This window comes from Xenopus laevis, chromosome 1S (assembly GCF_017654675.1).
Source record: "Xenopus laevis strain J_2021 chromosome 1S, Xenopus_laevis_v10.1, whole genome shotgun sequence".
NCBI lineage: Eukaryota > Metazoa > Chordata > Amphibia > Anura > Pipidae > Xenopus > Xenopus laevis.
In genome coordinates, this window is record NC_054372.1 from 161,031,114 (window position 1) to 161,046,400 (window position 15,287).

At 41.1% G+C, this 15,287-nt stretch overlaps 1 protein-coding gene across 1 annotated transcript; it reads right to left on the bottom strand.

The window, feature by feature from the left end:
• Positions 1-1,633: 1,633 nt before the first annotated feature.
• On the bottom strand, positions 1,634-6,566 carry LOC121399120. Its single transcript, XM_041579028.1, has 5 exons — positions 6,501-6,566; positions 2,705-2,905; positions 2,497-2,574; positions 2,258-2,338; positions 1,634-1,990 (listed from the first exon to the last, which is right to left on the bottom strand). The coding sequence occupies exons 1-5, from the start codon at positions 6,564-6,566 to the stop codon at positions 1,634-1,636; spliced, it is 783 nt and encodes a 260-aa protein (XP_041434962.1).
• Positions 6,567-15,287: the final 8,721 nt, after the last annotated feature.

The window sequence follows — 15,287 nt, forward strand, 5'->3', positions numbered from 1 at the left end:
TGTTATCTCAAGACAACTTGATAAGTTAAAAATATCACACTTTCAATGCTTAGGAAGGGAGGCAGAACACTTGGCTTGTAGAATTGTATTAATAATTACAACACCCTGAGTATGGTCAGCAGGCCTTGATCTCCATCTCAATAGTCATGGGTTTAACTGGGATTCTGGATATACTTGTTACCAATACAGAGCAGAACAAACCCCTGTTGTAGTATCACAATTAACTGAACAAAGCCAAGCACCTAAATTAAACCTTCTAAGATACTTACAGTATAATCTAAAGTGCCCAAGATCTTGTTGAAGGGTCAAAGTCTCCTTGATGGGTGGCTGGAGATCTTGAGGATTGAAGTTTCAGGTGTTCCTTGAGTAACTGGGTAACAAAAGGTGAATCGAGTTGTTTTCCAACTAGGTCTGCCATTATTTGTCCCCTGGACTAACCTCACTAGTGTAGGATATGGGTAAGAATTGTTGGGTCTTTTATTCCCTTTTAGTCATGTGAGAGGCATGTAGGTTCTCTTTGGGATTGAGTTTCCTGCTTTTTGTGCTGGATTTGGAAAATAGAAACACCTTACTTAATCTTCCATGGAATGGGAACATTTTACTTTTTATTTTTTAAATAACCCCTAGCAAGGGGATCGAGACAATCTCACTGTATGTCACAGAACATGGGGGTCTGTCTCCTCTATAGTTATCATTCTACTGGGATAAATTAATTCTCAAAGCGTAGCTCTCCACTTGCTGCTCTTTAGGGCAATGTCCAGGTTGGGCCATATTTTGTGCGCCTTTACTAGGAGCTGTTGGGGTCACCTCCTTAGCAGTTTGGCCGCTGTTTCCCAGGGTTTCATGTCATTCTTTGATATGGGAACAGTTGCAAGTTTAGGATTGCAGCCCATACTGAGAGGTGGGGGCCAGACATGCATGCAACACTGAATGGCAACATACAGTCCATGCAAGTGTAACTGTCATTTCTATTCCACTCTAAAAAGGTTTGTTAGGCCCTAACACTACCTGTGTGATTGTTCCCTTGCTTAGACATAGAGTGACCCTCACAGTTACCCTTTAACCCTGTATCTGTTCCCTCCCGGTGCTTCTCTTAAGGTCCCCATAGACACGACAATTCTTCTTGCCAACGACCGATTTTAGGGAAGTCCGACCAATCCTTTGAAATTATCGTGCGGTTAGTGGGATTCGAACAATCGTACATCTTATGATTTATCGGCCGACATCTGTCAGGAAATTGATCGGCCAGGTCAATAAATCTTTGTCGGTCCCAGTGCAATCTATCTATGTTTGCAGGGCCAAGCAGGCAGCTCCCCTTTTTTTTTCCTGGCAAATTGGCCTTTTTAGTTGATGGTAAATTCGTACGATCGTATGATCGTTCCGAGAAGATCGTGTTCTCACGATGAGGATCTGATCTTTTAAAAATCTCAACATCTGGCCAGCTTTACATAAACCATTTTGAGAAAGAAAGAAAGACAAAGAAAAGTCAGATATTACATTTCAGTAAAGTTTTATTTTAAAAAATCTTGTTATACATTCAGAGCTTGTAGGAATCGCTACGGGAATTCTTTGCAGGAACAATCTGGAGAAGTTTCTGTCCTCCCTCCCATCCACATCTCTCTATGACTTCTCCTCAGAAATCTCCTTCCAAGCATTGGCAGATGAACTGCTGGAGAAGCTGCTTTAATTCCTTCTCCTCTTCTGCGTTCATTGTTGCATTGTTATTTGGTCTCTGTGAGCCTTGGTGTTCATGAGCCTCAGAGTGATGCACCTTTTTCTTCTTCTTAGCGCTTCTAGGCTCCTCCTTCTTTTTGCTTCCACTCCTACTAAGTTCTGCTTCTTCCTCCATGTTATCATGGGTTTGAGCAGGACGTTTTGGCCCTTCACTCTCTTTTTCAGCAGGGGCCTCATCTCTGTCCTTTTCGGCCTTCTTTCTGCTGGACCAGCAGAATTCTAGTAGATAGACAAAGACTTCTGGTAACAAGACGCCCTACATGAAAGGAGAGAAAAAATCAGAAAAACTCAGAACAAAGAACATTCAGTAATATAACAAAAATTTCCTTTATTTCACAAACTTGTTACCTATAGAATATAAATTTATTCCATTTATAATATTCATATATTCTATTGAGAGAACAACTCACTAGCAGTTAATGGGATAGAGTAGGAAAGTCTGATTCCAGAGTAACTCACTGATTCCCAGTCTGACTTAGATAATGAATTGTTTTATAATGAGTTCACTATTGTAATGACTTACCAAAAGGATTCCTTTCACACTAGTGCCATTCTCAGTATCTCTGATGAGGGTCTCAATATAAGGCACAATTAGTTGGAATTCCTACAACAGAAGAACATCAGTTAGTCAGACAGGTGGATCCTCAATCACTAACATATCAGTAAATTAGGGAGGCAGCAAGTGCCTACTGGCACTCACATATAACCTTCTCTCTATTGACAGTTAGGGCCTGAATTATAGGCCAATTGATTCCAGCTTACCTGAATGATGGCGCTACTCAGCTCTGGCTCTCGGTTAGTGAGCTGACCCTCTATAGGAGGAATTGGACAACGCAAGCCCTGCAATAGAAGAGCATCAGTTATTCACACAGCGGAACAATAGATACAATATCAGTACATCCCATAATAACCTTCCCTTCCTACTCCCTGTATAGTGCATTGGTAACACATAACTCAAGTACTGACTTACATCACATATTATGTCTGTAGGAATCAGCAGAGGGACTGGTCTGATCTCTTCCTGTACAAACAGGGTATTGCCGCACTCTACATCCTCTACATAACCGGCCTTTTCAACAGCCACTGGGCAAACCGGCAAATTGAGCTTGATGTTGTTGAATCCTTCAGTCACATAATTCAATGTCTCAATATGTTCTTTGATATCTCTTTCCTATAAGAGAAAAGTACATGGATCAGATGTTTGGGACAGGGTACTGTACATTGTATAGAAACTTCTCAACAAACCCATAAGTCACTGGTACATTAACAGATAACGCTAATAACAGGAACCCACAATCAGGACTGCCATCAGAAATCGCAGGGCCCCGTACGACAAAATTTCCTGGGCCCCCTGGGCTGCGCCCACCGCAAGCCCCACCTACAGGTCTGCCCTACCCACCGTACAGTAAAAAAATATTGGTGGCTAGGGTTCCCACATGTTAATAAAGAATAAAAAGATATTGGTGGTCAGGGCCCCCCATAAAAAAACATTTGTGGCCAGGCCCCCCCATTAAAAATATTGGTGGCTAGGACCCCACATGAGAAAAAAAAATTGGTGGCCAGGGCCCCCCCCCACATTATAAGAAAATTGGTGGCCAGGCCCCCCCCCCACATTATAAGAAAATTGGTGGCCAGGGCCCCTTAAACGTCCACGCCTTCCGGAGTCAGCAGCTCTCAGAAAGATGGGGGACCTGACTAATCAAGTAAGTGTGGCCCCCCTTACCCTCGGGGCCCCCTACAACTCTCCCCCCTGTCCCCCCCCAATGGCTGCCCTGCCCACGATGACTACAAAACAGTTCCTATACATGACCCCATAAACATGAACAGAACTTACTCGTAAAAATCCAGTGAAAATCAATAGGGTGATGATTAGTGTCCTCATGGTTGCATTCAGTCACTAATCTGACAATCCCAACTGTAAACAGCCCTTATACCAGCTTGTGTCAGGGGCACCACTGTGATGTCATCCCTAATGATCATGGCGACCATTGTGATGTCGCCACTAACAATCATGTGACATCAACTGCCACAGACCAAGTCAGCTTTTGGTCAGGATAAATATAGAATGACTGTTAGGGAGACTAAAACTTTAAATCATATAATTGGATTTCATAAATTCAAATTGTCTTGTTGAAAATCATAATTTATGTATATTACTTTGAATCACTAGTCTTGAATTGACTCAATCTAAGCTCCTTATAGCCTTTAATACACTGAAAGGGGCAATTACCTCTGTGCTCAACATGAAATTAATTACTATAGGGTTTGGGTTGTACATAGTTACATATCTAACTCTAACTCTAACTCAAGTTTAACCCCTCCAATTTATCCCCAGAAAATAGACTATACAGATCTAAAGATCATAATAACTCATAACTTACTCATAAAAACTTTATGCGTCTTGTAAGCCCATTAACTTTTGCATCCATTAACATATATTTGTGTGGAATCTATATGTTGTGTATTCACCCATTTATTCTACAGTTCAGCTTTATTTGTTAAGAAAATATAGAATATCATCTCAATAATATCATTTATAAATCCCAAACAGACAAGCAGATGCCATGCTGTAATATGCAGTACAGTGACATGGGGGGTAATAATGCAGTAACAATACGTGGTGTCATGTTACACATGCATTATTTATTTCATGGTTTGCTTTTGCTTGTTTTGTTCCATCTTCCCTCCTGTTAGCCCCTCTGTTCTCTGTCTGTTGGTTTACTCCACTTGTCCAGTATTACAGTATATTCTAGGCTTCATTTTGAACTGCATGTATATTGCTAGAGTGGATCATTTTATAATCTTTTGACATATTTGTTTGTTCACTGCTGTCAAGATCCTCACAGTTTGAAAATAAACTACTCAACAATCTTCAGGGTGTCATTCTGATTGAGTTCAACTGTCTGCTGAAATCCCTGAGGTTGTAAGTTATTGTTATCTCAAGACAACTTGATAAGTTAAAAATATCACACTTTCAATGCTTAGGAAGGGAGGCAGAACACTTGGCTTGTAGAATTGTATTAATAATTACAACACCCTGAGTATGGTCAGCAGGCCTTGATCTCCATCTCAATAGTCATGGGTTTAACTGGGATTCTGGATATACTTGTTACCAATACAGAGCAGAACAAACCCCTGTTGTAGTATCACAATTAACTGAACAAAGCCAAGCACCTAAATTAAACCTTCTAAGATACTTACAGTATAATCTAAAGACCCAAGATCTTGTTGAAGGGTCAAAGTCTCCTTGATGGGTGGCTGGAGATCTTGAGGATTGAAGTTTCAGGTGTTCCTTGAGTAACTGGGTAACAAAAGGTGAATCGAGTTGTTTTCCAACTAGGTCTGCCATTATTTGTCCCCTGGACTAACCTCACTAGTGTAGGATATGGGTAAGAATTGTTGGGTCTTTTATTCCCTTTTAGTCATGTGAGAGGCATGTAGGTTCTCTTTGGGATTGAGTTTCCTGCTTTTTGTGCTGGATTTGGAAAATAGAAACACCTTACTTAATCTTCCATGGAATGGGAACATTTTACTTTTTATTTTTTAAATAACCCCTAGCAAGGGGATCGAGACAATCTCACTGTATGTCACAGAACATGGGGGTCTGTCTCCTCTATAGTTATTATTCTACTGGGATAAATTAATTCTCAAAGCGTAGATCTCCACTTGCTGCTCTTTAGGGCAATGTCCAGGTTGGGCCATATTTTGTGCGCCTTTACTAGGAGCTGTTGGGGTCACCTCCTTAGCAGTTTGGCCGCTGTTTCCCAGGGTTTCATGTCATTCTTTGATATGGGAACAGTTGCAAGTTTAGGATTGCAGCCCATACTGAGAGGTGGGGGCCAGACAGTTACCTGTTACCAACCACTTAATCCGAAAGGGCAAATGTAGGTACCTTCTACCACCCATACATTATCTATGATGCTCTAATCTGCTGCCTAGGATACAAGTGAATAACTTGAAATAGCACACGAGCTAAGTCAGTGTATAGGACTGGGTGAGCGCTCTATCCAAGATCCCAACGTTCCACCCTGGTCACATGGATAAGACAAACACTGTTCTGAAGGCGCATAAGTCGGATTCTTCTTTCGATGGAGACACTATGTGAAAGAACTGTATAAATTTTTTTCTTTTATTGATCAAACTTGATTAAAATCACAAAAGTCCAGATGAATAGGGCAGGGGAGTGCATAGCTCAACGCGTTTCGTGACTACAAGGTCACTTCATCAGAAGCCAAATGCGCCCCCTGCTGACAGCATATTTCTACATATTAATTAATTCGTTAAAAACACCAGATGATGTAAATCAATCTAGTTAAAAACATCGTAGTCACAATGGCATAGGATACAAGTGCCCTGTGCATGTTCTATCATTTCCTTTCACACCGTCCCAACCTACCTGTTACTCTCATATTCATACAGTTATTGCATGACATATTGGATCAGACTCAAGGTGGCATTTAAGGTGAGGAGCAAAGTGCGGTTAATTGCTATTTGTTGGGGGCTGCTCCCCCCAAGAGTCAGAAAATATTGCTACTGTTTATTATGAAGCAAAGGGGTCAGAATGGAGGGGGCAAGTAATGAGCAGATACCCTGCAGAATGCGCTACATGTATGCATCAGTTCTGATGTATATTAGGGATCATGCTTTTCATTCCTGATTTTATGAGCCCCCATGTTCGCTGACATACAGTGAAATTGTCTCCTTCAGGAATCCCCTTGTTAATTTTTACTTTTACTAAAAATGATAGCTGTTCCCTGTTCACTGACCTTGCCCCAGTTAAAGCTTTCAGAGGTTCCATTTCCATTGATGATGGTTCTTCCATGCCACCACATGGTTTATAGAGAAACAAAGGACTGTAGAGAAGCCAACCTTTCTTACCTATATCCAACATTTGCAAGGTTGAATCAGGAAACTCTGTACACGAAATAATCGAGCAGCAAATCATATAAGACCAAAAGAGCCCAGATGGGGAACTACTTCATCCACATGCTGTTAACCAGCCCTAAGGACATACTCAGAGTCCCGGTGTATACAGTATGTATAAAATGTGAAATGTAATCAATTCTCCTGGTAAAGAACAACAGAAAAACTTACCACCACAAGGTGGCAGTGAGAGATCCTTATTAGCAAATTAGAGAACTATACAATGGACTGTAAAACAAAGGTGGAATTTTAAATTACCTTGTGCAAAATGATTGAACAATCTATATATATATATATATATATATATATACACTGTATAGATAGATATATATATAGAGATATATATATATATATATATATATATATATATAAATAAATGTAAAAGGGCTGCGGCACACACCTACTGGAGCAGAGACCCAGGTGCTAGTCAGAAAATTTTTTTGTATATGTATGTAGAAAGCTGACGCACACTGGGATTTCTCAAAAATAAATCATATTTTATTGGATCGACGTTTCGGTCCTCACATGGACCTTTATCAAGATGATAAAGGTCCATGTGAGGACCGAAACGTCGATCCAATAAAATATGATTTATTTTTGAGAAATCCCAGTGTGCGTCAGCTTTCTACATACATATATATATATATATATATATATATATATATATATATATATATATATACTTATACAGGTATATGATTTGTTATCCGGAAACCCATTATCTGAATTACAGAAAGGCCGCCAATTTTATCCAAATAATCCAGTTTTTTTAATTATTTCCTTTGTTTCTGTAAAAATAATAAAACAGCACCTTGTGCTTTATCCAAACTAAGATATGATTAATCCGTACTTAATGCAGAACTAGCCTATTGTGGTTATTTAATGTTTACAAGTTTTCTAGTAGACTTAAAGGAACAGTAACACCAAAAAATGAATGTCTTTTAAAGTATTGAAAATATAATGTAGTTTTGTGCTATACTGTTAACAGGGCCGGATTTACATAGTGGGCACCCCTAGGCCCGCTGTTGTTCATCACACCCCTCCCCTCACTTTTATTCATTCAAATTTTCATCATAGGGACCAGAGCAATGGGGATTGGTGCACAGGATATTTAAAAAACTATTGATCTCCTGCGCATCCCCAGTGTTTCTGAACCAATGTGGGTGTGGTTAAGCAACATGCCGCCCCCTTAAACCCTAGGCCCGGGCCTAGGTGGCCTCTCCACAAATCCGGGCCTGACTGTTAAAGCTCATGTGTTCACTTCAGAAACTGTAATATAGTTTATATAAACAAGCTGCTGTGTAGCCTTAGCTGAAAAAGCAGAAAAGGCACAGGTTACACAGCAGCTTGTTTACATAAACTATACGTTTCTTAGATTTCAAAATTGAATATAAAAAAATCTGTTTGCTCTTTTGAGAAATTAGTTGCAGTGCAGAATTCTGCTGGAGCAGCACTATTAACTGATTCATTTTGATTTTTTTTTCCCATGACAGTATCCCTTTAAACTACATAAACCAAAAAACAATGTATATAATTAATTAAACCTAGGATACAGCTGTAGAATAGCAGTTACATACAATCCAAAATGAACTAAAGATTAAAATTATATAATATGAATGTCAGGTTGCATAATAGTTCTGCTGGTTCTTTTTGTTTTTAAAGGACAAGGAAAGGCTGAATACAATCAAAGGTCTATGGAAAGGTGTACCTTAATAATGTGTAATAGTGCTCCTGTTTCTGTCCATTTCTCAGGGCCGGATTTTGTGTGTGGGCGCCCTGAGGCTAGCATCATCCTCCGCCCCCACGACTCCACTCAGGAGTCACCTCTCAGGAGTCCCCTCAGGATTGTGAGCATACAGGGGAATGGGACGCGCAGGCATGCACTGTCCTCCCTGCTCCCTTTAGGATCTCGCGCAATCACTTACAGAACATCAGAAAGTGCAGAGACCTGCACTCCTAGACCTCAGAATGCCCTACTGTGGCTGGGCGGAGGAATGCCAACCTAGGCCTTTGTAGCATTGCCACAAATCCAGGCCTGCTACTTATTTTTTTTTTTTTAAATTCGGGTAGTTTATTGAGTAGATAAAATAAGCAGTTTACAAAATAAAATCAAAATAAGGAAGAACATTGCATCACATGTTACACGTCATAGACAAAACATAATGCAGAAAGAATAACACGCAGCCATTGCTATGTCATAGGCACAACAGTTCACATCTTCATTGTCACACCTTTCACCTTCCCTGAACCCTGACAGTCTAAACTGCTAGAAGTTGTCTTGGATGTTGGGGGTAAAGGTCGGCCCAGGGCCCCCAAATTTTATGAAATTTGGTGGGGACTCCCCTTTTCAGGTACAGTAAGTATTCAGTGTTACAGGTATCCTGCATTATTGCTTTCCAGGAAGAGAAGGTAGGAGGAGCCACCGCTCTCCAATTCTGAGTGATTAATCTCTTAGCTAGTAGTAAGGCCTCAAGAAGGAAAAATGACTGGTGATGGTTCAGCTTCAAGTCTTGGATTATGGCCAGGATGCACACCTTTGGCGACCTGATAATCATAATAGTCACCTGGAGCACCGCATCTAAGGTGTCTAGGACTTTCCTCCAGTATGCGGAGAGCTTAGTACAGCTCCACAGCATGTGTAACAGAGTACCCTTTTCCAAAGCACATCTAGTGCAAACATCAGGGGTGCTGGCATTAATATAATGAAGTCTGACAGGGGTGTAATAAGCCCTATGGAGAATATACAGTTGAATTAGCCGTAATCTATGATTGGGGGATACTAACTGACAGGCCCGGACTGGCAATCTGTGGGTTCTGGCAAATGCCAGAGGGGCTACTATAAGGTCCCATAGAAAGTCAGTATTTAGTGGGCTGGTGGGGGCTTTTTGGGCCTCTGTATAGGCTGATTGGGCCTCTGTGTACCTGAAATGCCAGGGCCTATTTTAATTCTCAGTCCGGACCTGCTAACTGAGGGGATTCCTGCGCTTCCTGCCATTCCTCATCCAGGATTGTGCCCACATCTACCTCCCATTTTGACCGTAGCCCATCTAGGTTGTTTTTGTGCACTTCTTGAAGCAGCTTAGCATATAGCATAGTAACCAGACCTTTCGTATGACCTCTCTTAATATACAGTATAGCAAGAGGGGATGCGTGGACAGTGATAAGTCGTGGCTCTTGTGTGTGGCATTGAGAGCACGGCTGAGCTTGTGAAAGGTCAGCCATTGGGTATGTGGGACTTGAAAATTGGTCCTTTAATTGCGTGAAAGAAATTAGTTTGCCATCATGCCACACATCACCCAACGTATTCACGCCACGATCCGACCAGAGACTCATCGGACCGAGCTTTAACAGTAAGGGGTAATCTCGGTTGCTCCATAATGGTGTAAGTGGGTCAGTGGCAGGAGAATTAAGAAGAGTGTTTGCCATTTTCCACACCCTACGTAGGGATCCGATGGGAGGGGAGAGTAATGCCTGAGATGTAGTGACAGATTTTCCTAGGATCCAACTTATTGGGTTATCAGGAAAGCCAGTTAACTGAGCCCAAAGTGAATGCAGCACTCTGTGATGCGAACCTTCCACCCATGTAGCGAGGTGGGACAATTGTGCTGCCAAATAATATAAAAACATATCTGGAAGGGCCAAGCCAGCTTATTTTTAGCACACATTAATGTTTCAAGTTTTAATCGAGGCCTGGCATGAGCCCACACCAGTTGCCTAAATATGGCATGCACTTGCATAAGACTTCGGAATCCATACAGGAGCTTGTTGTAACACATAGAGTAGCTTGGGTAGAATAATCATTTTTATAAGATGCACCCTCCCCGTGGGTCCAACCGGTAAATTGGCCCATGACTTAAGTTTTTGGGACATCCAATCATTCAACGGGTCTAAGTTAAGATTCAAGTATTGCTGGGGGAGGGTTGTAACCTTGACTCCCAGTTAAGTAAATTCCGAGACTATCTTAAGAGGAAAGGTAGACATGTCTTCCTCCTCCGCAAGCGGGTCTAGCATAAGGGCAGTGGATTTGGATTTATTTATTACCAGTCCAGAGACATCACCAAATTCTGCTAAGACCTTAAGGACATTTGTTAGTGAATCACCTCTATCCCCCAGATATAAGAGGGTATCGTCTGCATACAACTGGATACGATCCTCCCTATTACCCAGCACAAACCCCGTTATATTGTTATGAGATCTGATGAGATAGGCCAGTGGCTCGATGGCTAATGCAAACAGTAGAGGGGAGAGTTGACAGCCCTGCCTGGTACCTCAGTGGAGACGGAAAGAAGGGGTAGACATATTACTAGCTTTAATAGAGGCAGTAGGAGCATTATATAATAATTTGACCATATTGATGTATTTTGGGCCAAAACCATATTCTTTCAGCAATTGCCAGAGATATGGCCACTCAACCGTGTCAAACGCCTTGGTTATGTCCAGGGCAATCACAGTCCTCCTACCCTGGTTATCATGGGAGAGGGAAAGGTTAGTGTAGAGTCTACGGATATTTAGGGCCGTGGATTTGCCAGGCATGAACCCGGTCTGATCTTTGTGAACCAGGTGATGAATTACTTCACCCAATCTCATGGCCAAGACCTTTGCAAAATTTTAACATCCATAGTAAGTAGTGAGATTGGGCGATATGCATCACAATATTTGGGGTCTTTACCAGGCTTGGTGAGTAGCACAATTGTAGTATTGTACATGGATGGAGGTAGGGACTGGCTTTGCCCCGCATCCTTAAGGGTCTCACACAATTTTGGGGTAATTTCTTTTTTGAATAGTTTATAAATTTCGATCGGTAGACCGTCTGGACCTGATGCCTTGCCACTAGGGAAAGCATCAATAGCTTCAGAGAGGTGCTCATAAAAGGTGGCCTTAGAGAAGAGCAGTTTTCTCTTGGTCTTTTCATGCATATGCGCAGCAAATGCCTGTTCCGCTTGGCATAACGCTAATAATGTGGGTGGAGAGGGGTTTTCTTTCACACTAACAGTAAGGGTATCAACTTCTCGGCTTAGCTGCATCTCAAGATGGCGTGAGGCTTTTTTAACGGCTGTAATCTCAGTGTGGAGAGTAGATCTGAGAGTGGCCTTAAAGGCATCCCAAACTGTTGGGGTGTTAACATGGGTGTGATCTAGGGAAAAGTATTCTGTAATGGAGCTGGCGATTTAGGCATCGTTGTTTATAATATTGAGCCAGACGGGGTTGAAAGACCATTGTCTAGTACCTTGGGAAGCAGGGCCAGAATGCCACGTTATCTTAAGGGGAGCGTGGTCTGAGATACCTCCTTGCATATTCGAAAGGAGCCAGGCCTGCTACTTTTAAGCCATTCATGAGATCACAAACTGCCGAGTACAGAAAAAAAAATACAAATTCACTGGTCTATCAGCAAGACCAAACGCATGAGCGATGAACAGTCTTTCAAGTTGGTGAAAGCGCAGTTAGTCTTTCTCGTGTGGTGGCAGAGGCTTTCCCCATAATTAGTGGATACACTGTGTGTTCAGCTCTGTTAATGATAGTTTACAGACACCTCTAGGGAGAAAATTGTGTTCCTGACTGAAAGCTGCTGCTTCTTGTGTGCTGCTACTTATGCAATGTTGTTATGTAATCTGTAAGAGCGCACGAGAAGAGGGTATACGCAAGGTGAGCGGGCACACATGCACAGTTTGTCTAACTAGCCACCCTCCATGACGTAGTAAAAATAGTGGCCAAGACCGATGACCTCATAGAAGATCTAAAGATTGCCGCAGCCAGTATAACAAGCGGTATTTGGGCATTTAAACTTAGCGATCGGGGAGAGGGAGGCCTGACTTATTAAAACCATGCATTCTTGAAAGAAAGCCTTACTTTGTCCTTTAAATAGTTTAGCATTGTTATAATAATAATAACAAATCTCCTTTCACAACTACAATTTGTTCTAAATGCGGCTGCTAGACTCATTATCTCACCACTCAACATCAGCTGCTCCCATATGCCTATCCCTTCACTGGCTCCCAATCTCCTCTAGAATCAAATTCAAATTACTAACACTCACATTCAAGGCTCTTAACAATAAAGCCCCTCCCTATATTTCATCTCTGATCTCCAAATACACTCCTTCACAAAACTTCACTCTGCTTCTGAACTTCGCCTTGCTTCTCCTTTCATCAGTTCTGCCCATTCTTGTCTACAAGACTTCTCTCGGGCCTCTTCTTTTCTCTGTAACTCTCTGCCACGAGTTGTCAGACTTTCTCCTTCTTCCCAAACTTTCAAATGCTCTTTACAGACCCACCTGTTTAAAGAGGGTTATTCAATGTCCCTTATCAATCATTGCTGTATCAAAAATAACAAACTTGTTTCTAAAATCCTAATGTTTCAATTGTACCCTAACCTTCAGTTTGTAAACTATAATTTGTAGGGCCCTCTAATCCTATTGTACTTTGTAAACCCTTGTTTGTTATCCACCATTTTATTCTGTTTGTTATAACTAAGGTAAAGCACTGTGTATCTTGTCGGCACTATATAAATAAATGATGATGATGTATAATCTTATAGCAGCTTGCTGCCTCTTAGCAGTCACTGCTCTATTCTCTGGCAGACACATCTGATCTTCTCTTTTTTCTACCCAAGACTCTAAACTCTTCCTGGCAGCCTTCTATCAAGCAGGAATTCCACCCTGGAATCATCTTCTGCTTTCTCCTCTCTCTGGGAACCTTATTCAGCACTGTAATCCTCCCTTTGATACAGACTGAGCGACAATTAGTTTCCCAAGTTAGGGCGTCTGGGGAAATTCAGCTGGACTGTATTAGTGAGGAATGGAGAGTGTGGCCCACAGATTCCTTTTAGCACACTCCAACATCCAAATTCAAAGAAGATACAAAGAATCAACCAACGTTTTTTGTCCATTGTTTAAGCAACCCCCCCCCCCCCTCATAACACCCTAAATATCTAGCCACAAGTTTACTATGTAAGGCTGTATCTGCAAATTAATACAAACCTGCTTTACAAATAGTACATTATTCTGGACTAATTCCTCAAGTGCAAAGCTATTAAGATCTTATACTATTCTGGTTTTTTCTGGTCTGCAACTAAAAACTTTTGGAGGTTGTCAGGGTCTCTGACTCCTGCAAATGAAATACGGGTTTACTGTGAGGCAACCATACAGCAGTAAAAATCTCATACCCGACAGGTTGGCAACAAACAAATGAAAATATTCAAAAACCATAAAAAAATGTTAGAAAGTAAAAAAAACCCCTTACCATGGGCATGTTGTACTATTTTTTTTACTATTACCATTGTTTATTGTGTGCATCAAGGTACTGTATTTGGTCCTCGTCAAAGACCATATCTCGAAAAAAACTGACTGGGTCAATTGAATTAAATTTCCGTTTCTATTTCGATAAAATCCACAGATTTTGGAACGGGACCTACATTGCCACTAATGGTGTCAGTGCGCATCATCAGAAAGAGGCTGACGAGAAATAATGTATGACCATGAACAACCAGTACTTTTGGAACGATTTGCTCAGGGGAAAGATAGAGTTGTTTTGCCACAGTACTAGAAGACATATTTGGCAAAAAAAAACAGCAGTTCAGAAGAACCTGATACCAACTGTAAAGCATGCTGGTGGAAATGTTACAGTTTGGAGCTGCTTTGTTGCATCAGGGCCTCTATGAATTTTTCATTTTACCAGAGAGATGCTTGAAAATAATATCAGACAGCACATGTGTATCAAATATCCTTGTAGTAGAGGACTAATTTCCCTATTATATAAGGAAATTTTCAGCCCTTCCCTGCTTTCTCCTCCGACTTATGTTAGGCAATGGGAGAAAGAGCTGAATACGACAATAGAACCCGTTTTTTGGCAACAATCTTGGGAGATTACGCACAAGAGTTCGATTCATTTGCTGGCGCAAGAAACTCAATATAAAGTGCTATCTGCTTGGTATATGGTGCCTACTAAGCTTCATAAATGCTATCCTAGTCTCAGCCCGTTATGCTTTCGGAATTGTGGTCTGGAGGGTTCGATGCTACATGTATGGTGGCACTGTAGAGAGGCGTCTAGATTTTGGTCTAGGATATTTACTTTAATAGATTCTATCATGGGAGTTAATCTTCGAAAAGATCCCCTGGTTGTGCTGTTAAATACAAAACTCCCAGTCTCCTGTAAATATACTCGTCACCTGATACAGTTTATCTTCATAGCAGCGAAACAAACCATTGCTGCCTCATGGAAAAAACGATCCCTTCCTATAGCTATGTTTCGTCATAGGATGAACTGGATAATGATTAATGAAAGAATGTTAAGTATCACAACTGACAAATTTACTACCTTTACCAAGATCTGGACGCCTTGGATATCATATACTAATATGTAATACTGATATATTACTGTGCAATTTCCCCACGAATGTGCACTTTCCTTCCCTCACTGATTTGGGTTATCGGATTGAGTTGCAACCTCTATGTCAATACTTTATTGTTCTTTGGCACTAGTTTGGGAGAACGCGATAAATGAAGATGGAGAAGAACTCAGCTGTAGACAGTTATGTTTGTTAGTTAAAATTTTTATTGGTATGCAATGCACAAATGGAATGTCATCTCTTTTTGTAACTGATTGAACTGCTGGTGATTTCCTCTGTGTAGGTGA

Bases quoted from the DNA above. Each gene is read 5' to 3' on its own strand.
- LOC121399120 (XM_041579028.1), bottom strand. From the start codon at position 6,566: ATGTGGTGGCATGGAAGAACCATCATCAATGGAAATGGAACCTCTGAA. The intron at 2,906-6,500 runs GTCAGTGAACAG...TTTCTCTTATAG, and splicing joins AAAGCTTTAACTGGGGCAAG to GAAAGAGATATCAAAGAACA. The intron at 2,339-2,496 runs GTAAGCTGGAAT...CTTCTGTTGTAG, and splicing joins TGAGTAGCGCCATCATTCAG to GAATTCCAACTAATTGTGCC.